The sequence below is a fragment of the Hydra viridissima genome, unplaced genomic scaffold, assembly GCF_058129835.1.
Source record: "Hydra viridissima isolate aposymbiotic clone 2 unplaced genomic scaffold, HvirCarnegie_v1 scaffold_5, whole genome shotgun sequence".
In the NCBI taxonomy this organism is placed as follows: Eukaryota; Metazoa; Cnidaria; class Hydrozoa; order Anthoathecata; family Hydridae; genus Hydra; species Hydra viridissima.
In genome coordinates this window covers 3,324,508-3,347,112 of record NW_028324304.1, presented here as the reverse complement: position 1 = coordinate 3,347,112, position 22,605 = coordinate 3,324,508, and the positions used below count along the sequence as shown (strand labels likewise).

Genomic DNA, 22,605 nt, shown 5'->3' with positions numbered 1-22,605 from the left:
AGAGACAAAAAAGTTTGATCGGAAGGTCCGTGAGGCTCTTGAGATACAGAGACACCAATGTTCCCCTCTAAATGGCGGGATTAATCTGGATAATGGGCAATTTGTTAAAACTAAATTTTGGACACCATTTTTTACGTTTTTACGTAAGGATATAAAAAAAGAAAGAAGCCATTCAACTGCTGACGTCAGTTAATTTTAACCGTTTTTTGTAATTTAAAATAATTTATCGAGCTGATGATGCTGGTAACCATAATCCAGCGAAAATTTCATCATAAATTAATATTTGTATTTAGAGAATTCGTATTATTTGATGTTTTTTATTAACATAACATACACTCTTATACAAGATGTCAACATTCAATTCAAAATATATATATATATATATATATATATATATATATATATATATATATATATATATATATATATATATATATATATATATATATATATATATATCAATTGATGTGCAATTGTTTTTAATCCAGTTTGACAGAAGTAAAAAAGAATACAGAAATAAACTTTGGGACTAGGGGATTGCCGTTAAATTTGGTGTGGAGAGTATATAATATTTTTCTATTACAATAGATTTATTTAAGTGTGTCACAGATTCTGGATATTCTTAAACTAGTTCACTTGGTTTTCATATTGCCTGCCATTTGTAGTAGGCTAATATGATTTTGGGTCTTTCTGCACATGGTGGCACCCATACTGGTTTATATTGCGAAAGAAAAAAGACTGGATGCAGAACTTTGGGAATTTAAACCAACATTTTCTTAAGTTTCTAGCAGGAATGGCAAAAAAACAGACTTGATAAAGTTCAGTCAGTCAGTTTTGTTACCAAAATTCCTCCACCATCACTATATATGATTATGGATTTTTTTTATGTTCTAAATCTCAATTTTTTTGTTTTCTGACCTAACTATGGCTGTCATAAAAAATCATTTCTAGATATAGCTATCATGGAATAGTTTAATAGAGTAAATTGAAGAAAGATAGTGCACAATATCGAAGTTCTAGAAAGCAGATTTTTAAAAGAGTGCTCACAGCTGCTGTCTGTTATTATGTGTTTCAAAGATGTGAAGTATATGATTTTCTTGATCATATTAGCATATAACCGATTGCGAAATTTAAATACTCGTATCTCTACTTGAATTTGTTAAACAGTAGGTTTACTTGGAAATATATAAAGTCCTTATCATGATACTCCACGTTTTTCGATTTTGTGAAGAGAATGGATGATCAAAAAATTTTAATTATGGCCATGCAAAATTTGTTCATCAAACTGGAACGCATATTATTCTTAAATACAGTATGCTCATTGGTGCAAAAATGCTGTTGGATGTTTAAAAGGCATAAAACAAAACTCGTCTATTAAGTAATAACGAAATGTTAATCACTAACGCATATTCATATGCGTTTGTTCATGTATATGTACTTACATGACCATGCAGAATATTCTCTGAGAACAATATATTTCAGAGCTGTAAGATCAGCCAAAGACTTACAAATAGAAAACAAAAATGATCAAAATAAAAATATAAATTTAGTAAATCAAAATACACAGTCGATAACGTAATTATCAAGTTAAGATACACATTAAAATTATTAATATTGACTTCAACACAAATAGTCTAGTCTCTAAATCCATACAATCATGTAGAAGATCCGCTCAGAACTATCATCTAAATTTCGCCATTAATACACTGCACCAAAAAAAAAAAAAACTTTGATCGATTTATCAGCTCAAATAAGCTAAACCATTTATAAACCGAACTAAAAAAAATTATTAAAAAGAAAAAGCAATAACATATACCGATTCTAAGTTTAGTTTGACATTAGTTGAAAAAAATTTGTATAAAAACATTTCACTTGTTCTTAAAGAAACATGAAGAAACAAAAAGAAGAAAATTAAATTATTAACTTCTTAGCAAATGATAGTTCTAATTAATCCAATTGAAACTACCATTCTAAATTTACCTTTAAAAAACATAGTCATAGTACTTTGATAATTTTACCTTTAAAATGCATACATAGTCACCGTGCTTTGCGAAACTGTACAAATAATAGTTTTAGAGAAAGAACCGTTACATTTACAAAATGGTTAGCTATGCTACAACTTCGAAGTAAGATTAGAAACAGCACTTACCTGTATCATATTTTTCTATAAGTTCAATATTATGTGTTTGGTTTTTTTACCTTATTCGCCTTGGCTATTAGTTTATGATTAAAAGAGATATTTTAGTAAATCATAGTTAACAGTGAGCACCACGTGAAGGTTAGCCATAGGACTTTGCTCACCACATTCAATAATTCAATTTCAGTCTTTCTACCCAGCTCAATTATTAAAAATAAAAATTAAACTTTAATCAAACGTTTACTCTGAGATTTGATTAAAATTTGAAACATTCATTAAACAACAAAACTTAAATAATGTTAAAACCAGTAAAACTGCTGCTTGATATGATCAGTCTTATATTCTTTTATAACTTAGTTTTTAAACAGGATGATTAAATTATTAGACAAATCTCCAAGGAGAAGAATAATTTCGTTGAAGGCTTTTCAATCAATCAGTTGCATGATTGAGGTTTTTAGTTTCAGTGGGTTGAAGCTCATCTTCTGACTTTATCTAGGGGAATGCAGAATTTAAATATGTGAAATAGATTAAATAAAAACTTTCTCATATAAATTTTTATAAAAAATTGCAAAATTTGCAAAAACTGTAAAAGCCCAAAGAAAAACTTACTTTCATAGTGATGCGTTGTTTTTTTCTCTCATAACCAATTCTAGTTCTTAACTGACACCAGTTATATGTTGTATTTAATTTTGATTCCTTGATTGCATCCTCTATTCTTTGTTGATTTAGAGGTCCCCCTTTAATAAGATCACCACAAGTAGAATGGAGTAACAATATATCTTGTTTCCGGAACAGTTTTTCTCGCTTTGGTGTAACATTGGTCTATAAAAATTTTTATTTATTGCTAATATTGAGTTAATGAGAGTAAACAAATAAGAGATTGAGACTATTTAAAAATATCAAAGCAACATTTTTTAGGTATTACCTAAAAAATGTTGCTTTGATATTTTTTTAAGTCCTATGTACCTTGAGAGCTGGAGATCTACAAATACTTCTCAGTTTATCATATATTTTTTTAGGCGTGGTTTCAATACCTATCAAGGGCATTTTCTCAACAACATCATTCACACTTGGACATTCATTGGGAAAATTTTTTTTTAAAATATTTTCTTCTAATTTAGTCCATTTCTTTCTTTTCGTGTTGAAATCAGCAACTGAATTAAAACTATTTGTTAAGCATTTTTTTGGAGTTGATGGAGTTGAAATAACATCTTGATTAAGAAAATAAGATCTTACAGCTTTACCAGCACTTGCAGCTGTTTCTCTTTTACAACGAGTGTAATAATGTTTTTCTGCAGTTGCAAGAGAGTGTCCCATTAGGTCAGCAACTTCTTGTGAATCCCCTATTTTAAATTTACGCACACCTGTTGATGCTCCTTTACGGAAAAGGGTTGCACAAACATTGCGCTTACCAGATTCAACTTCGAAAATTCCTGCCTTTTTCCACAATGAACCAAGTTGCATACTTATAGCACCAGAACTCATCGGAAGACCTGACCAAGATATAAAAATATTTCTACAATTACTTGATATCTGGGACCTTATCTTAGTAACAAATGTAGCCAACCACTTAAACTTTTCAAGTTCCAACGTAATGTGTGCATGGCCATATGTATCAAATGTTTTATGCTTTTCTACAGAAATGATATATGAACCATCTGCAGTAAGTTGATGGCTTTTAAATTCCTCTATGGTAACATTAGCAGAAACACCTGAGCGATGTGCATTTCCAATATGTATTTCTACTAACAAATGGTCCCTCATTGTTGTGTATTCTGCTTGAGTGACAGGCCTTTGGTTTAAATAAAAAAAGTTAAAAAGTGTGCAAGCATCTTTTGCATTATTTGAATCAAAGTATCTTGAGACTTGCGATGGTGTTATCATTGACTCATGATCACGTTCCTGTCGTAACCAAAAATTTCGGCGATCTGCTCGGTTAAATGTTTTTCTCCAATTATTTATTTTTAAGCTCATGTCAGATAACTCTGATGCTTTACATCCAGATATTCTTAAAGCTGTTTTATCTAATATTAAAAAAGTACAAAAATCTTTTAAGGAAAACAAATATTTTTTTATAGTTCCAGCTTTTAGCTCTTTGATCTGAAGTTTTGAAAGGTAACTTTCTCGGACAGTTTCAATATTTAAAACTGTAACAATATCTTCATTGGTGCCAACTATTTGAAAAAATCTTCGAACGTCGCTTACAGTTCTGCTTGCTGAAGCTCCTTCTCTAAGATTATCAGGACCAATCAAATAACTATGAAACATTTCAAGTAAAGTTTGAATATTTTTGTTGAGGGGCAAAGAAAAACAATCTTCAGGAATAAATAAATCATCACTTTCATCTTCACTTTCAGTAATGCTTATTTCTTCATCATTTTCAGAGAAACAAGAATCATGGATATCCAGATCACTGTGGCTTTCCTCAAAATGTTTCTCAACTGTAGAGGGCGCAATCATAGGGATAGGTGACGAGTTAATACTTTTTGTTAAAGTATTCTTCTTTATAAACTTTTTTGGTGAAAAAGTGTTTTGCTGAACATCACTTGGTATAAATTTACCTGAAGTTTTAACTATTCTTTTAAAATCTTGATCAGAAGGTTTTAAACTATGAACCTTTTTAATATGGTCATCAATCCTTCTTACAATCGACATGCAAGATGGAAATAAGCAATGGGTTAAAACTGGTATATCTGAAGACCTTTTACGTAAATTAAAATATGACATGGCTTTCTGTGAACTTTCCTTTGACCAAAGATGAGATTTACCTTGCAGGTGCCGTGAAAGATTTACAATTTCTTTTGAACATCCTTCTACAGGGCATTTTACAGTTCTACGTTTTCCTAAACTAAAGAACAAACACAAAAGATACATAAAAAAACTACTTTCTGACTTAGTGAAGCTTTCAAGATACAGAGAACTGGTTAATAAAATATGGATTAAAAAATTGGAGTAATTTGTATCCATATAATATTGCTTTTAAAAGAATACTTTTTTTATGTGGAGTAAAAAAGTGGGCTTATTTAACCGATCAATAGAATATATCGATCAAATGCAAAGTTTAAAGTTGAAAGTTAAACCTTCCTGTTTAATCAGCACATTTTATCCTAAAAACCTCTTGTCAAAGTCAATAAGTGCTTAATTCTTGCATTTGCAGGCTGACTTCTGCATTCACCAAAGAAAAAACAGAGCTATAACCTATTACCTTAATTGCCAAAGCTAAAAACCAAGTTTATTTAACGTACAGTTACATAGAGTGACAAAGTTTTATGTGTTATACAATTTAATAAATGTAGAAAATAAATAGAAAAGGCTCAGAAGTTTAACTAAAAAAAAACTCCATAAAAAAAGAAAATATTCTTACGAAATCTTCAGGTTTTGTGATGAACCATTCTAAGGACAAAGTCAAATTGAGTTATTAAAAAAGAAGAATATTAGTAAAACAAAGTCATTGAGTTGATCAACTTTCCACTGGAAGATAGCTTAACACATTTTTTATCAGTTTACTTAACCTATTACTCATTCCTTTCCTTTGAGCAACTTAAAAATTATTAGTTTTTAATAATTGATATATATAAGTGATTAACAACAGTCAGAGTAAGAACTAATACCTAGTTTTCAATAACTTTTTTTATGTAAAAACAATACTTGTATTAATCTTTGGTTTTCAAATTTAATGAAACATGAAGGAACTTAGCTAAATTTAGTTTAAAAGAATATACTGAAAGAAAGTCAAGTGAAACTTAATTCACTAAAAATTTTCCTATCAAAAAGAATTCAAGTATAAGGCTATCTATATTTGCAATTCCCTGCTTAATATCAATCTGAATTTCTACATAAAAATAAACAAAAGCTATTAATAGTTTTCTCTTCTTGTCATATTTTGAATATTTAATTTTTAACTTAATTTTTAAGGATTTGATTAAAATGAACTGAAAATCTAATTAGATTTTGACTTTTAAAGAAGAAATAATACATTTAAGAGATTGCAAGATTACTTTTCTTTTCTTTTTTTTTTACTAATTTTATTTTTAAATAATACACTTACTAGCACAAGACTATTTTTGATTTCCTTCTCACATGTTGATGTACATTCAATATCCTTAAAATTCCCCTCTATACTTTCAGAGGCTTTCAACAGGATGTTGTTGGTGGATGTTGTTGGTAGTACTCTCTAAAATATTTTCAATAAAAAAACAGTAATTTCATATGGATATAATTGATATTGTGCAATCAGAAAAATCAAGGATTATTACCCAGATATAAATTTATTTAATTTTATTAAAGGGACAACAGTTAAAAAAAATTAAAATTTCTGACAAAAACAATTAAACAATTAAAAATTCTGACAAAGCAAGACTTTTTATTTGACATGAGAGAATATAAGATATATTAAACATACACCATGCTTGATCAACCACACTTTAAGTTAAAGAAATTGAGATAATTTAAAATAATGAATAATTTGTAAAAGTTATTTTTTGAAAGTTACTTTTTCAAAAACTTGATAATGTAATTTTCAAAGACATTTAATATAGATGCTGAAATATACATGTGCAGTCATGCTGCATTATAAACATTAGTAACTTTGGGCAAAAAAACGCTACCTTATTAACATTAATTGAGTTACTGAAAAAATCCATTTCATCTTCATCCTTAAAGTTAAAAAGTAAAGTGACATGAAGAAATATGGCATTTTAAAATAAAAACAACAGAGGTTCATCACAAAATATAAAAAGTAAATAAAAATAAGAATTAATTAAACTAATTATAATCATTGTTTGAATAATGAAAAATTTGAAAGAGCTGAGATGGGAAGAGATGCCAGAACCAATCTCTTGCAAATAACATATACTTCAATGATCTGAGAGATCTTAATGACCTAGACATTGATATGATTCAAATATACAAGTAGCTAAACGTATGGGGAAAAATTTGACAAATTGCAAAAATCTTACAAAAGAATAATACTTGAGGTAGGTAGTTGGTATCTGAGTAAAAAAAAACTACTATACCTGATTATCAGTGATTGAGTTAAGAAAAAAATGCATATCTTCTTCCTCCTGGGTATTCAAAATAAAACAAGAGTGTGAAGTGATTTTTCAATAAGAAATATGTACTTCATAGAAACAATTAGATGAATAAAAGACTAGCTGAATTACTCTAACAAAAATTGACTTGGTAAATCTACTTAATTCAACGTTGTTTTATATAGTTTAGATTGAACAAACTGGTGTAACTTTTAAAGTAATAAATGATGTGAAAGCTAAGCTCTTTCAAAGACTAAAAATATCTTATTATCAGTAATTGAGTTGATGAAAGAATGCATGTCATCATCCTTAAATTTAAAAATAAAATAAGAGCCATAAAGAAATATAGCATAATAAAAACAAAAGAAGTTTAATAAAATATACCAAACAACCTAAATACATGTTACTTATTACTAGGCCCCTGGAAATCAATGAATTCTACATTAAATCTCCATATGAATTATCTATAGATTTAAAAACAAATTGATTCATGTATTGCGTTTTTACAATCACATAATTCTTTTTTTACTGAACTTCCTAATAAGCTTTTCAAAGTGCATTTATCACTTCTACTTTAACTCTAACTAGTATGTTACATATTAGAGGCCATTTCAAAGATGCCTATATTTTATAACTTAATTTAAAGCCATTTATAACTTAATTTAAAGTCATTTAAGGGAAAAACTTAAGTTTAATATAACTATGTGTAAAATAATTATAAATAATTTTTCTCTTAAATTCCAGGTACTGATATATCTGATTGGTTGATAAAACATAAGTATCATAAAATGTTTAATTTAAATATACAAATGTATTTACATATACTTAATTTCAGCCTTCTACAAATGATAAACCATGTTGGCACACTATTACTTTAGTGAATGAGTAGCCAGCTAATACAAAGTAATATTTACGCATTGAAACATTTATTCTAAAGTGATTCTGCAAGTTAGCTAACAAGCAGCACCCTGTATTTTGGATTAATATTTATTTATGTAATTTAATTTCACTTGAGTTCAACAAGCTAAATCACCTCATAAAACAAAATGTTTACTTCTATATAGCCCAGCACAGCCATCATTTTGTATAAAATATAGGCCTCTTAGAAATGGCGTCTTAAATATATCATAAATGGCCTTGAAATAAAATAGACCATATACCACTCTATACAACAGAAAAGCAGGAACTACTTAGTATACACCATTTTTTGTTTTTTTTAATGCACGTTGTTAGAATTTCAGTGCTGTTAGCGTTATTTATACAGCTAGTGTAATGCAGAACATATACTTCTGAATAACAATAATAGGGTACTTGCTCTATTTACCTAGTAAACCTACTTAATAAAGAATAAACACAATAATGCAAAATTATTTCTCTTTTGAAAAGGAAAACTTACTTTGATTATAAATTGAAACTTATTTCTATTTTACAATTGAACTTACTAGTGCAAGACTACTTTTGCTTTCCTTTCCACTAGCTGATGCAGCTGCAACATCCTTAGAGGTTTCCTCTAGACTTTCAGAGGTTTTAGAATAGATTTTATTGGTAGATGTGGTTAAAACTTTCTAAAAAATAATTAAAAAGAAATTAGTAATTTGATTAACTTGATATAGTGTAATTATAAAAAGTCAAGAAGTATTACCCAGAAATTAATTTTTTCAATTGCATTAAATAACTAATAATATTTATAAAAGATTAAAGACATCAAGTTACTGCTGATTTTTTTTCTTGTAAGGGCTGTTATAATTTTAAAAAATTTCAGTAGCATTTAATTTCAATGGACAGGAGAATAAAATAAAACATTCACTAACACATGCATTGCATACATTAGTCAATCAGCATTACCCTGACTTTCACATTCTGTTTAAATTTATACCTGATCATCAGTGACTGAATTTATGAAAAAATGGATCTCATTGTCTTCCTTGAAGTTAAATTCAAATAAGAGAAATGAAAGAACTTACTTTATATAAATAAAAAACAAAAAATTCATAAGATAACCATAATTTCACTCAGATATACTATGTAATCAGAAGAATCAGCAATTTTTTCCAGAAATACTTTTGTTTAATTACAGTAAATGCAAGATAATATTTGTAAAAGATTTTAGCTTACTATTGATGTTTCTTCTTGTAAAGGCTGTCATGATAAAACAAAATAAAAAGAGAATTAGAAGCATTTCAAAATTGTTAAAAAAAGAAAGAAACTAAAATTTGCAACTCAATGTTGTAAAAGCAAGAACTTAAGGTAAGAAATTATCTAACTAAAAATCTGATACAAACCAACTACACTTTGAGTTAGAGAAACTGAGGTACCAATAACAACCAAAAACTTCGTTTTTTTTACTGTTTAATAATGCCAAATTACTGCAGAGCATTATTAAATTTCCTAAAACTGGTTTGAAAATGAACTTAAAATGTTTGTTGAAGAAACAGTCCTGAAATGACCTTTTGTCATCTTGGTGATTTCTGAACATCTCATTGAAATTAATATGAAAGAGAGTGATTGGTGAGTTATGATTAATAGCATGATTTTTTATAATAAGTCTAAATTTGTATTGTCTTTTTCATTGTGGAGAAAATAGTTGTTTTTAGTTTTCACTTTATCTAAAACTAATCTTCTAAGCAATAACCAGTTTTCAAAGCAAGATTTCTTCACTGTTTTAACTTATCAAGACAGTCTAAAAGAAAACGTTAATAAACTAATATTATGCTTACTTAAAATACAAAAATTAAATAATTTAATAGAAATTTTAAGCTGAAAAACTATACTATTTAATAAAAAATTAGAAAACTGTACTAAAAACTGCAGTACATTAAACATACTAAAACAATATCCTTTTTATTTCTCATTAAGTCTTCTAACTTTACAGAGAAGATTTTAGCCTCTCAGATATTTAAAGTCACAAATTTAATCAATCACAAAATAAAAACATTAAAAAAACATGAAATGAATAATAAATTAAACTTTCATGCAACTTACTATTTTTTCTGTTTGTGCATGTGGATCCACCTCCAAAAGGGTAATTCATTTATAAGATGGCTATATATGAACTTTTGTATTAGTTTATAATTTGGATGAAGAAACTGTTTTAAGAAATAATGATAAATCAGTTGAAAATTAGAGTTTTGAGTAGTTTTCAAGCATCAACAAAACCAAGTAAAACAAAAGCTAGGTACAAAAAAGCAATTATAAAATATGTAATTTTTCTTAGCTTTCCTGTAAAAACAGCAGAATGAAATAAACTTATATTAAATATTACCGTCCACAGATCAGAACCATTATTAATGGGACAAACAGATGATAGTATCTATTTTTGAAAAATATAATTATTTTTAAGATATGAAAACTATTTTTTAAAACTTTGTTAATAACTTTACTAAACCTTTATTAACTAGTGCGCTCACCTCAGATGCCTTTAGGAAGACCTTTTTTTTCAGAGGCTAAAGATGAATCAAATTATAGGAGTCAATTTTTAAAAGGGTATAAAACAAAATTGCAAATCAAAATACACCATAATACCTGTCCACATAGTGAATCCATCACCTCATCCACTGTAAAGGGTTTTAAATAGTCCTTCTAAATAAGGTAAAAAACATGGTAATATAATTATACACACACATACACACAAACGCACACATATATAAACTCACTGATTCTCTCCATGTTTGATTTGACCTGTCACCATAGTCATACCGCAACTCAGTATGAGCTGGTATAAATGCTTTTGCCAAAAAAAATAGGTGGTACTTTCCATTTAAATAGAAAACTTTAGGCCTACAATTGGCAAATTTTTCTGGGGAATCATTAATAAAACGCCCATATGAATTTGAAAAAGTTGCATCAATGCTATAATAAAATTAATTATAAGTATAAGGTAAATCAACAGTTAACAGCAAGCAAACAAAAAAGAAAACTAAAAAATCACTCATATTTTTGTAAGAAAAAACTATACAACTTTTGAAAATTTAACTAAAAAACTTTCTTTAAAAAAATTGAAACATGTATCTGAAATATTATATCAATATTGTAGCCTTTTACTGCCTTTATTGTATGTATACCTTATCTTCTCATTCCCAAAACCAACATCATAAATGAAGCAACCTAGCCCTTTTTTAAAGTACCTCTCGTGCCTTTTTGTTGCCTCTGACCATGATATCAACTCTCCTTTATATTCTAAGAGAACTTCATTTGATTGAAATTCTCTTCGAGTAAATATTCCATAACCTAATATTAAAATAATATGTATGCAAAAGGCAAATTTTTATGAATGAAAGTCAAGTTGGTATTTATGCAAAAAGTCAAATTAAACAGTTCTTTTATAGTAAAGAAATCCTCTTTCCTGCTGATGTTAAAGGAAGAAAAATTTGACAACTGGTAATAAGTAAATAATTCTTGCTTATTTGTCAAACATTATACAAAAACTTACTAAATTCACTATGAAGTATTAAATTTGCAGATTTATTTAGCAGTTTTTGTATTTTTGTGTGTAAAACTTTTTTAAAAATTTTTTTTCTATTTTATATCAAGGAGAAATTATGAACCATTAGAGAGCTTATTCAATCAATTTCCATAGTTAATTAAGTATATACTCTGCAGTAGTATGTGACATTTTCAGTTGAAACCTACTAGTTTATATAATCACTCCTGACTTAAGTGCATACTAAGAGACTCTTGGATATCCTACATAAGTAATAAGCACTTAAACAGAGAACTAACTGTTTCAATACAAAAAAGAAATATTATTAGGTGGAACAAACCAATATGTTTATCCATAAACAATTTTTTAAAATTGACCGACTCATCTTGATTAGATGCTTCAGCACACTTTTGCTCTATGGACTTTTCTAACTTTCGCTGAAATAAAAAATATATAACACATTAAAAACACCCCAGCATATTTGTATATGTATGCATGTATGTATGTATACATGTATGTATACATGTATGCATGTATGCATGTATGTATGTATGTATGTATGTATGTATGTATGTATGTATGTATGTATGTATGTATGTATGTATGTATGTATGTATGTATGTATGTATGTATGTATGTATGTATGTATGTATGTATGTATTTATATATATATATACACACACACACACATATATATATATGTGTATATATATATATGTATATATATATATATAAATATATATATATATATATATATATATATATATATATATATATATATATATATATATATATATATATATATATATATATATATATATATATATATATATATATATATATATATATATATATATATATATAGATAGATAGATAGATAGATAGATAGATAGATAGATAGATAGATAGATAGACAGATAGACAGATAGATAGATAGATGGATAGATGGATAGATTGATAGATTGATAGATTGATAGATAGATAGATAGATAGATAGAGATATAGCTAAATGTTTTATATTAAGGATAAATAATATAAATATACATGTATACATTACTTATATAAAATTATAACATTATCTGCTTACTTTTCCATAACATTTTACTACTTTACTCATGATTTTTATTTGTTAGATAAAAAAAATATTTTAATGTGATTTCTCCGCTTCGTATTTTTTTAAAATGGCGGTGAAAAATTACAGGCATTTGGAAGAAGAACGCAAATATGTAGCTAAAGCGCAACTTTGTAGCAAAAGCGCAACTTTGTAGCAAAAGCGCAAAAATTGAATGTAGCAAAAGCGCAACTTTGTAGCAAAAGCGCAAAAATTGAATGTAGCAAAAGCGCAACTAGTAGCAAAAACGCAAGTTAGTAGCTAAAGCGCAAAAAGAAAACGTAGCAAAAGCGCAAACACGTAGCGAAAGCGCAAACTTGTCGCAAAAGCGCAAAATACATTGTAGCAAGAGCGCAGATAGAGATCATTATTATTATTATTATTATTATTATTATTATTATTATTATTATTATTATTATTATTATTATTATTGTTATTATTATTATCATTATTGTTATTATTATCATTATTATTATTATTATTATTATTATTATTATTATTATTATTATTATTATTATTATTATTATTATTATTATTATTATTATTATTATTATTATTATCATTATCATTGTTATTATTATTATTATTATTATTATTATTGTTATTATTATTATTATTATTATTATTATTATTATTATTATTATTATTATTATTATTATTATTATTATTATTATTATTATTATTATTATTATTATTATTATTATTATTATTATTATTATTATTATTATTATTATTATTATATAGACATTCTAGATTTAGTTAAATAATGCCTCGAAGTCCAAAGTGGCTAAAGTACATGCTTTCTAAACTTTATACTAAGGGCCTAATTCAGCATCTGCTTTTTAATACTTTTAATTTCAATCATGGCCTGATAATAATCAATCATATAGAGGCTATGAGTATGACGCCTATGAGTCAAGTATGAGTATGGTTATTGCAGTTTGGTACTACTAGTCTAGTAATGATGTGCCAGTACACTATTAATAAGTAGTAGTCTACTTACTACTAAGTCTACTAGATCTAGTACGTGTACTACTACTGTTAGTGAACAGTTATAATTGTAATAATAGAACTAGACTATACTCCTCTAGTCTACTCTGACTCTACTAAAGTACTATCTAGCCTCCTCACTAGACTAGGTCTAGGGAACTAGAACGGCTAGATTATGTTGTAGGGCATATAATTTAATATTTTGATAATTATTAATCAAGTTAATATGATAATATTCTTCAACATACCTTCTTTAAAATCATCCTCTTCATCATGGAGCTTTAATACTTCTTGAGCATTGCGAAAAAATTTAATGTTATTTGGTGGCCATCTTGTTTTGTAATATGTCCGGCAAAAACGAAACAAACCAAATAGTTGTCAGGGAACAAATGTTGTATGTCCAATACTACATTTGTGCTCTGTTGATTTTGCTAAAATCAAGATATTACACTTGTGTTTTGTTTTATATCTAATGATGGATATCACTTGTGGACATATTACAAATGTCCTCTACAAGCTTATGTTACTGCCAATAAGAATATAGTAAAACATTGGTTTCATAAAAATGTGGACATACTACGTTTGTGCTCTATACAGTCGATATAGAAGTAACGTAATAAATATGATACAAAAGTAACGATATAGAAGTAATGTAATAAAATATGATACAAAAAGAAAAAACAATTGATAGTTACTATGTCCGCCTTTTGGATTGATCAGAGAAACAAATCTCCTCGAATTTGATTCATATAAGTATGTAATGAAATTTTGTAGAATATTGGCATACTCTCTTTTTAAAATTCGGAAACATTCTTCGACATTTTTGTGGTTATATCTAGCCTTTTTTTATCCAAATAATCCCAAACACATTCAGAAATGTTTAAATCTGGTCTTTGAGGAGGCCAGTTCCTTCCTTTGAGAACTCCCCCCTAACATATGTCCCGTAAATATTTTTTGGCCAATATGGAATAATGTTTTGGATCATTGTCTTGCTGTAGAATGAAATTATTACCAAATAGTCGTTCCAGATGGTGTTGCATGATGTCTTAAAATTTCTATATATTGTTCTCCTGTCAGTTTGCAATTAATTTTGATTAAATCACCTACTCCAGATGAGGAAATGTAACCCGAATCTAAAACAGAGCCTCCTCCATGCTTCATTGTTGAATGTAGACAATCAGAGTGATAAGCCTCTCCAACCCTTCTTCTTACACACTGTCGTCTTCTGCTACCGAACAATTCAAATTTTAATTTATCTGTGTATTGTACATGGTTTAACATTTCTTGCATCCAATTATTATGCTGTTTTGTATATTTAAGTCTTTTTTCTTTATTTCCACGACGTAATAAAGGCTTTCGAACTGTAAAACACCCACTTAACCATTCTTTTAGCAAATGTCATTGAATGCAAGATGACGAAGCTTTGGTCCTAGTCGCAGCTTAAATGTTTTGGGTAAAATCAGTAGAGATTTTTTTCCGATATCGCAGAGACACATTTTAAAAATACTTTATGTCATATTTTGCAAGCTTTGGTTGTCCTCCACTTCGAGTTTTATCCTTAACAGATCTCATGTTTTTAAATATTTTTATAATTTCTTTAATGGTTGTCCTTGATTATTTTGTTTTTTGGCTATTTGTGGTTGAGAATAAGCTTCTTAATAAAGGACGATTAGTTTTTTACGTTCCAGTAGTGGAATTTCACCCATTTTAGCGCTTTAATAGTAATAAACATAATACCAAGAAAAAAAAGAAAAAAAAGAAAAAAAGCTTCAACGAGAATGAGTTTTGCTACTAGAAAAATACAAAGTAGTATTAAACACCCACTTTCTATGAAATATCTTTGTAAACTATTTTATCATCTTATATGAAGCCTTATCAGCAATTAATAAACAAAAATGCAAGAGCAAACTAAAAACAAACGAGCTGATACAAACTGGGTTCAGATCAGCATGTAATAACGATAAACACGTTAGATATCTAAATACAAAAAAATGTTTAAAATTTTAGTAAACATTGCTTTTTTTATTTAAATAGTGTTTAGTACTGTTTGAATAAAGACATTTTATATTAAAAAATATTCAGAAGCTATTATTCAAAATATTAAAAAAAACAAACATAAATTTTAGTAAGTCGGCTAAAACTTATTCACGGCACTGAATATGAATGACAAATCTTTTTTAAAATAACTTATGCTCTTAACGAGTTTAACATATTTAAAAAGAACTCGACAAAGTTTAACAAAAAGGCTGGAATAGTCTCAGCTCCGACTTTCCCCTCCCAAAATAAAAACAAAAGTATTAACTAAAAATGTGGGTATGCCAATAATGATAAAACGTTCTAATAAAACACCAATATGCTTAACAGCTGGAGGAAAAAAATAAATACGTGACAAATACTATCCAAATCAGCAATGATAAAAATGTTTATTGAATTTAAAATCAATCTATACAAGAATAAAAGAGCTATTTTTATACATTTTAATATGTAGTTATTTGATTATCTTGAATTGGATTTTAAAAAAGGCATTTTTTCTAAATTACGCAACTGTGATCATATCAAACCATTTCTTTTATCCAAACCGCAGATTGACTCAACTGCTTCACTAACTATTATGACCGCTCTCTCACAACTTTGGGTATATAATGAGTATGGAGGGAGCTCCAAGGCGAAATTCTCAAAGCATAGAGTTGGGCTAATGACCAGCTTGTAGTGGAAACTTGTTCACTAGTGACCTCTTTTTTCCAATTAATAAGTTCAGTGAGGTCGCATATATCATTCTTTATTGTTTGTGGCCTCGCATCAGTGGAGTCATGTTCACTTCCAGCCCTGACTGCGAATATTATGTCAACGGCATATAACCTCTGTTTCAAGTTGTCACAACAGAGAAGTGCGACAAGTATATTCTTAGGATGGGCCCACTAGGATTCACTTTTTAGATAAAGTTTAGAGGCTTCATTGATCCTTAATCGATCCTTCATTGCTGTATTTCTATCTCAAAGAAAATTGGAAGATAAACCTGTGTCACCCAACTTGAAAGCAGCTTAAGATCTCTATATTCTCAGGCGTAAGACAATGCTTGCTCATATATAGAAACAAGCATCTCATGCTGCAAGTAAACCATTAACTGTGAGACAATTTACCTTATTTAAGAGCTCCTGCTTTTAAATCAAGCTTTCCTTTCAATATTGCATTCAAATACTTCTATGCGACTAAACTAGCATTGTTCATTTGCTTAACAAAACTCTAACTGATATTAACAAATGGCTCTACCTTGCTAACAATTAACGTTCAAGAAACGTTGTCCTAACGTTCGTTTAGGTTCGTTTAATGTTCGCTGCAAACGCTACGTGAACCAACTTTTGTGAACTCCGATTTACAGTTCCTGAACATTCGTATCAAACGTTCAATTAATAGATGGCGAACGTTATATTGACGTTCACTGCAAACGTTATTTTGACAGCTCTTGAATGTATATATATATATATATATATATATATATATATATATATATATATATATATATATATATATATATATATATATATATATATATATATATATATATATATATATATATATATATATATATATATATATTAGGGATATGACAATTTTGCAACCCTATATCCCCATACTAAATTTAGTGGAGATTTTGTGCAAAAATCAGAAAAATAACAAGCATTTTTACTATATGTCAAAAAAGTTCATCCCCCAATTAAAAAATATTTGTAAATTTTTTTTAAAAAATGTAGTTTTGCAACACATCTTCCACTACTTTATAGAAACCAATAAACATGTATAATTAAAATTTGTCTACTGTGTATTTGACAATAAGTATTTAATATTTAGTTTTTCTATGCTATGGCATAATGGCATTAAGTCTTGCATCACTTTCACAGCACGTTCTGCACATATATTTGAACGTTGTGTTGGTATTGGTGTTGGCTCAGTGGACCAAAACCTTTTCAATGATTTCAATGCTTTAGGATGCTCATTGCATGCTTCTAATAGATTAACAAAGTCTGCAGGATTGAAGTAGTGACCCCCAAACCATATATCACCCCATGAACCACAGATGAAGTCACATGCTGCTTGAGCTGATTCTGATTCTTGGTATTCTGGTACTAATATGTAAGCAAGTAGAATAAAAATGGCTCTCGAATTCCCTCTTGCATTGCTTATAGCAGGAAGTGATTTGGAAAGTTACCTGTGCTTTTAAACTTTCTGTAACATGCTATTAAGTGATTCAGGAAATCCATGTCATCTCTCCAGCGAGTTCGCTTCACTTTTGTCAAAGGATTTCCAATATTACTAAACAATAGCTTCAAGTTCTCGTAATCTTGCTGCAACCTTGTCACAAAAGGGTAATGGAGATATGGTGACATTGTCGATCCTTCAAAAAGATCATTCATGACATGTTTCAAAAGAGTATCTAGAATATGGTGTTGGCATCCAATAAAAACAGGCTTTTCTAATCCAATGGTTTTAAAATGTTTCTGTAACCGTGTAACTACACCATTTCTTAATCCTGTATTTGTAGATGTTGTGTCAGATACAATCATTTTTATGGCTGGCCACAGCTCATACTCATCTAGCACATGCTTTATCCCATTATATATTGTTTCACTTTTTCCATTCATCATTTCCAGAACAGCAAGCCTAACCTCACTATTTTCATTTTTCAAAACAACTACTTGATGTTCCAATTTCTTTATTTGTTTTCCATCAAAGTGCAAAGACCACTTTTCATTTTTTAGGTTTTCCATATAATTTGCTTTCAACTTTTCTCCTTCTTTCATAACACCTTTGTAGATACCACTTTGCATTGGAGTATGAATAGAAATACCACTTTCTGAAAGAGTTTTACAGACTTTATGTGGTTTTTTGGTACTAATCTTAGCAGAAATCACTAAATTTACTGCTGAATTTGTTTTTTGTTTTTTAGATGATGATGAAGGACCTTCAGCTTCAATATCACTGCTGGAACACTGTTCTTCACTTTCTGAAGGTTCTCCTTCACTAGCTGATTCAAAAAAATCTTGTCCTTGACTGATGGACATTTGTTTCTTTATCAACACTAATTTTCTTGGATGAATACCTTCAGCATCTTTAATTGTGGTACAATATCCAGCTCTTCCATTTGTTGACTTTAGAAGACAATAAAATTCTTTATCTTCCTGACACAACCATTCACCTTTCTCATCGGTTATGTCAAACAATCGTGTAAAATTTTGAGTTCCGGGTTTTCGACTATCTTTGTCAAGTTTTTTCAATACATTTTCTATTTTTCTTTCTGCTGCCGATTTCCCTTGTTGAATAGGAATATTTAGCTTTCTCCATAGCAATTTAGTTTCTTCAGCCACAATTGCAATTCTCTCCTTTCTACTTTTCACATTTGATGACAAACTTTTAAATCGATCAATGATACGCTGTTCTGTTGGCATCTTATTCATTTCACTAATACTTTTAACAACAGTAGTACATTTTCTGGAAGTTTTAGCTTTTTCAAACCTTACTAAATTTGATTCCCAAACTTTCTTATTCTTGTTTGAAGCAACTCTATTTTTGGACATAATGTTCAAAACACAAGATAACAGTTTGACAAAGTTAAAGAAGACAATTCCGGTTATATACAAAAAACCAATTATAAAATGCTGAAGCACTTCCGCGCGGTCCAACAGGGTTCAAATCGAAAATTGCAGTTATTAAAAGTTTCAGTTATCTCGTAAAGAAATCTGTAGAATTTATGATGTTTGTGATCACAGTCGTATATTGAGTAAGATTGGGTTCTCTATTATATTTCTAATTTATAACTCACTAAAAAGATAGGAAAAATTATTTTCAGCTTGAGGGGTGATCTTTTTTGACAATTTACATTAAAAAAATATATTTTATGTTTATCAATATAATTTCTCCACTCATGGTTACATGGGGAATAAAAAATTCTTAAATTATTTTTTTTAGTCATACCCCTAATATATATATATATAACATTATTATTACATAGTTAATCATTTTCAAACAAAGAATGATATAATGTCATTCGTGATGTTAATGCTTCTTTATTAACTAATTGCCCTAATACTTGGTGTTGTGGGGCAAACCTTTTGGTGAATTCTTGTCCTTAGACTCCAATCACTTTTTTATATTTGCAAATCTATCTCATTTGACATAAACATGAACATACTTAAGCTTATATGCCTAAAAGTGCCATATCTAAAACAAAATGTCCTGCAGCCACCCATGCAACATTTTAACACTATATTATTGCCTTCGATTTGCAAACAAATAGTTATTGATTTGTGCTCTTCTTAAAATACAAATTCGAATTTGGTTGGTTTGAGTTAATTCAGGTTGAACACCATGTACATCATCTTCACCATTGTTCTCAAAGTTAATGCCATCTGGAACTTCTAATCCGAAGGAAATGCAAAGGTTTTCCAGTAAAGTGCAAGTAAAAAATATTTTGCAGCAAGATGTAGGGGTGTACTGAAGTGTTCCATCACTTTTGTGCAAACACCTTTAACGGTTTTTGAGACGTCCGAAGGCTTGCTCCACATCACTACGTACCTGATGATGAACTTTATTAAACTATATTTCCTCTGGTGCAGTTGGCTGATTAAACCGTGAAGTCATGACTGGTGACAACCCATATCCTGAGTCTGCAAAAAGAAAGCCTGCATTTGGATCATATTCTATTGACTGTTTTAATGCAGAATTAGAAAAGATAAAGCATCATGGCACGATCCAAGCAACATCTCTAAACTTTCCATCAGCATCAATGACAACATGACAGTTCAAAGCACGATATTCTTTTCTAAAAAAAAGTAAAAAATCTTCAAAATGTTAAAGTATTTAAATATCCTGAGAGCAGCTACAACCTTTTTGAGAAACATTCATCTTGTTAGAATAACTGTTCACCTAGGCCGAAACAAAAGATTGTTTTTTTACATGATCTTTTATCATAAGCTGTATGACCTTGTAATATTGTTTTAAGTTTAGCACTTATGTTAAATAAATAGGTGTTTTCAAACTTCAAAGAGCAATCATGTGCTATTTAAAATATTCAAAAAAATTTGATTGTTGTAATAAACATGTTGCACTTTGTGAAATTGAAGTATTATCTCTTCATAAATGAAATATTTTTTTTTTACATATTATTAACAACATAAAGCTCTCCATAATAACTTAACAATCTGAAGTAAAATACAGAATAAAGAAGCATTAGCACCTAAAAAAATGGAAATAGAAAATAGTTTTCATTTTATAAAGAATAATAGAACAGATATATATATTTTTTGAATCTTGTATGCATTATATGCAAACATACATAGACGGAATAAATCTGTAAAACAAAAGCTTTTTTAAGTTTCTAATGTTAACTATGCCTGTGTAAGTGGACCAACCGGCCAAGCAAACTTTTTGACTAATGACCTAAAGCAATATAATCAAAACGATCAGGTATCAAATTAAAACGATGAGTTTACTTGCAAATATATGCTGGCTCATCAGTTATAGCATCTCCTTTGATTTGTACCAAAGTGATGATAGTGCTGAATAAAATATTTGCAAAAGTGGCGAAGTATGCAACTGCAGCTTGACTGGCTTACATGAGAGGTGTCACCTAAAACTATATGAGACAACATATGTACGAAATATGGATATTGGCTATTATGTTTTAATTAAACAAAGCAAGTTAGTTATCTGAGAGAAAAGTAAACTTTGACAAGGTTTAACTCCAAATAATTTGAAAATTACGGTTACCTTACCAAAAGTCTGGAAAAAATATAAAATTACAATTTAGGAACAGTAGAAAGGTGCAGTAGAAAAATTAATCTTTTGACATAATCTATCATGCTAAGTTAAAAAAATTAGGGTTTATTTGATTTTTCCTATAAAATAATGAAGCATCATATTTACATATAAAGAAAAAAAAAAAATTTAATTTATTTCTTAACAAATAATAAACTGAAAAATGGATAAAGTTATTTTCAAGTAAGCAAACATGATTAGTCTAAAAACAAGTTTGCCACCCCAATTTTAAAACTTTTTCCCTCAGTTTTCCATTTTTGACTAAATTTTTATACAGCTGTTAAAACAACGATATGAACTATGGTCATAATACTAAACAAGACATGTACCTTTTTAAAAAAATTGTGAAGAAGAAAATATATTTAATCATAAAAGTATATTTTTATAAGATGTTATATTACATTACAGGGACTGTTGCAGTTATAATTCTGTAAAGGGACTTATAACACAAATCCCCACATGTTATAATATCTTATAAAAATGTTTTACTATAATATATATATATATATATATATATATATATATATATATATATATATATATATATATATATATATATATATATATATATATATATATATATGTATGTATTGGTGGGTAATTATGATTTAAATGTTAAGTTGGGGCTGTGAAACATTATTAAAAAGTTGCATTACAGTTTACTTATAAAAAAAGCTAGTTTTGAAATAAAATAGAAGATTGTCTTGGATCCGCAACTTTAGGAATTAAAATTACTGTATAATCGTATAATGTAAATACACGCGCTATGTTCCATTAATCGACATCTTGTTACATTAAATTTAAAAATGTTAGCGGTTTTTAAAAGAGAAATAGTCAGAGTGCAGTAGGCAACACATAACAGTAATTTGTTTCAGTTATTTGCTATTTATTATGGGACAAGAAGTCAGATTTAGAGTCAATTTTCAGTAATTCTGCTCGAGATTCGCAACACTGCAAAATCGTTCCATGTTGTCATTTGTGCCCGAAAACTTTCATAGTTGTAGCTAAAATGTCTTTAATAGTACGTTCAACTGCCTGAGAATGGCATGGAATTTCACTCAAGGCATCAATATGGAACTGGAAATGTTCAAGATCATTAGAAACA

General features: G+C 28.5%; 2 protein-coding genes across 3 annotated transcripts; both read right to left on the bottom strand.

The window, feature by feature from the left end:
• Positions 1–2,458: 2,458 nt before the first annotated feature.
• LOC145202259 (uncharacterized) lies at positions 2,459–8,726 on the bottom strand. Its single transcript, XM_090088274.1, has 8 exons — positions 8,610–8,726; positions 7,153–7,200; positions 6,745–6,792; positions 6,186–6,311; positions 5,502–5,530; positions 3,104–4,985; positions 2,747–2,959; positions 2,459–2,629 (listed from the first exon to the last, which is right to left on the bottom strand). Exons 2-8 carry the CDS (start codon positions 7,186–7,188, stop codon positions 2,567–2,569), a joined length of 2,397 nt encoding a protein of 798 aa, XP_089944400.1. The 5' UTR covers positions 7,189–7,200; positions 8,610–8,726; the 3' UTR covers positions 2,459–2,566.
• A 5-nt stretch (positions 8,727–8,731) lies between these two features.
• Positions 8,732–12,910, bottom strand: LOC149888006 (uncharacterized). Of its 2 annotated transcripts, XM_090088277.1 has the most exons (10): positions 12,675–12,910; positions 11,928–12,024; positions 11,229–11,394; positions 10,821–11,016; positions 10,690–10,746; positions 10,575–10,610; positions 10,430–10,477; positions 10,150–10,253; positions 9,283–9,306; positions 8,732–9,091 (listed from the first exon to the last, which is right to left on the bottom strand). In XM_090088277.1, coding segments are annotated over exons 1-10 (759 nt in total). In that variant the 5' UTR covers positions 12,705–12,910; the 3' UTR covers positions 8,732–9,090. The 2 variants fall into 2 exon arrangements, with proteins under 2 accessions (XP_089944403.1, XP_089944402.1); XM_090088276.1 differs by lacking the exon at positions 8,732–9,091 and having other exon boundaries at positions 9,169–9,306.
• Between the last annotated feature and the right edge of the window lie 9,695 nt (positions 12,911–22,605).

Bases quoted from the DNA above. Each gene is read 5' to 3' on its own strand.
- LOC145202259 (XM_090088274.1), bottom strand. From the start codon at position 7,188: ATGCATTTTTTTCTTAACTCAATCACTGATAATCAG. The intron at 6,793-7,152 runs GTATAGTAGTTT...TTTAACTTTAAG, and splicing joins ACTCAATCACTGATAATCAG to GATGAAGATGAAATGGATTT. The intron at 4,986-5,501 runs GTAAGAATATTT...TTTGTTCTTTAG, and splicing joins TCACAAAACCTGAAGATTTC to TTTAGGAAAACGTAGAACTG.
- LOC149888006 (XM_090088277.1), bottom strand. From the start codon at position 12,704: ATGAGTAAAGTAGTAAAATGTTATGGAAAA. The intron at 10,254-10,429 runs GTAATATTTAAT...TTCTTAAAACAG, and splicing joins ATGGTTCTGATCTGTGGACG to TTTCTTCATCCAAATTATAA. The intron at 9,307-10,149 runs GTAAGTTGCATG...TTATCATGACAG, and splicing joins ATGCACAAACAGAAAAAATA to CCTTTACAAGAAGAAACATC.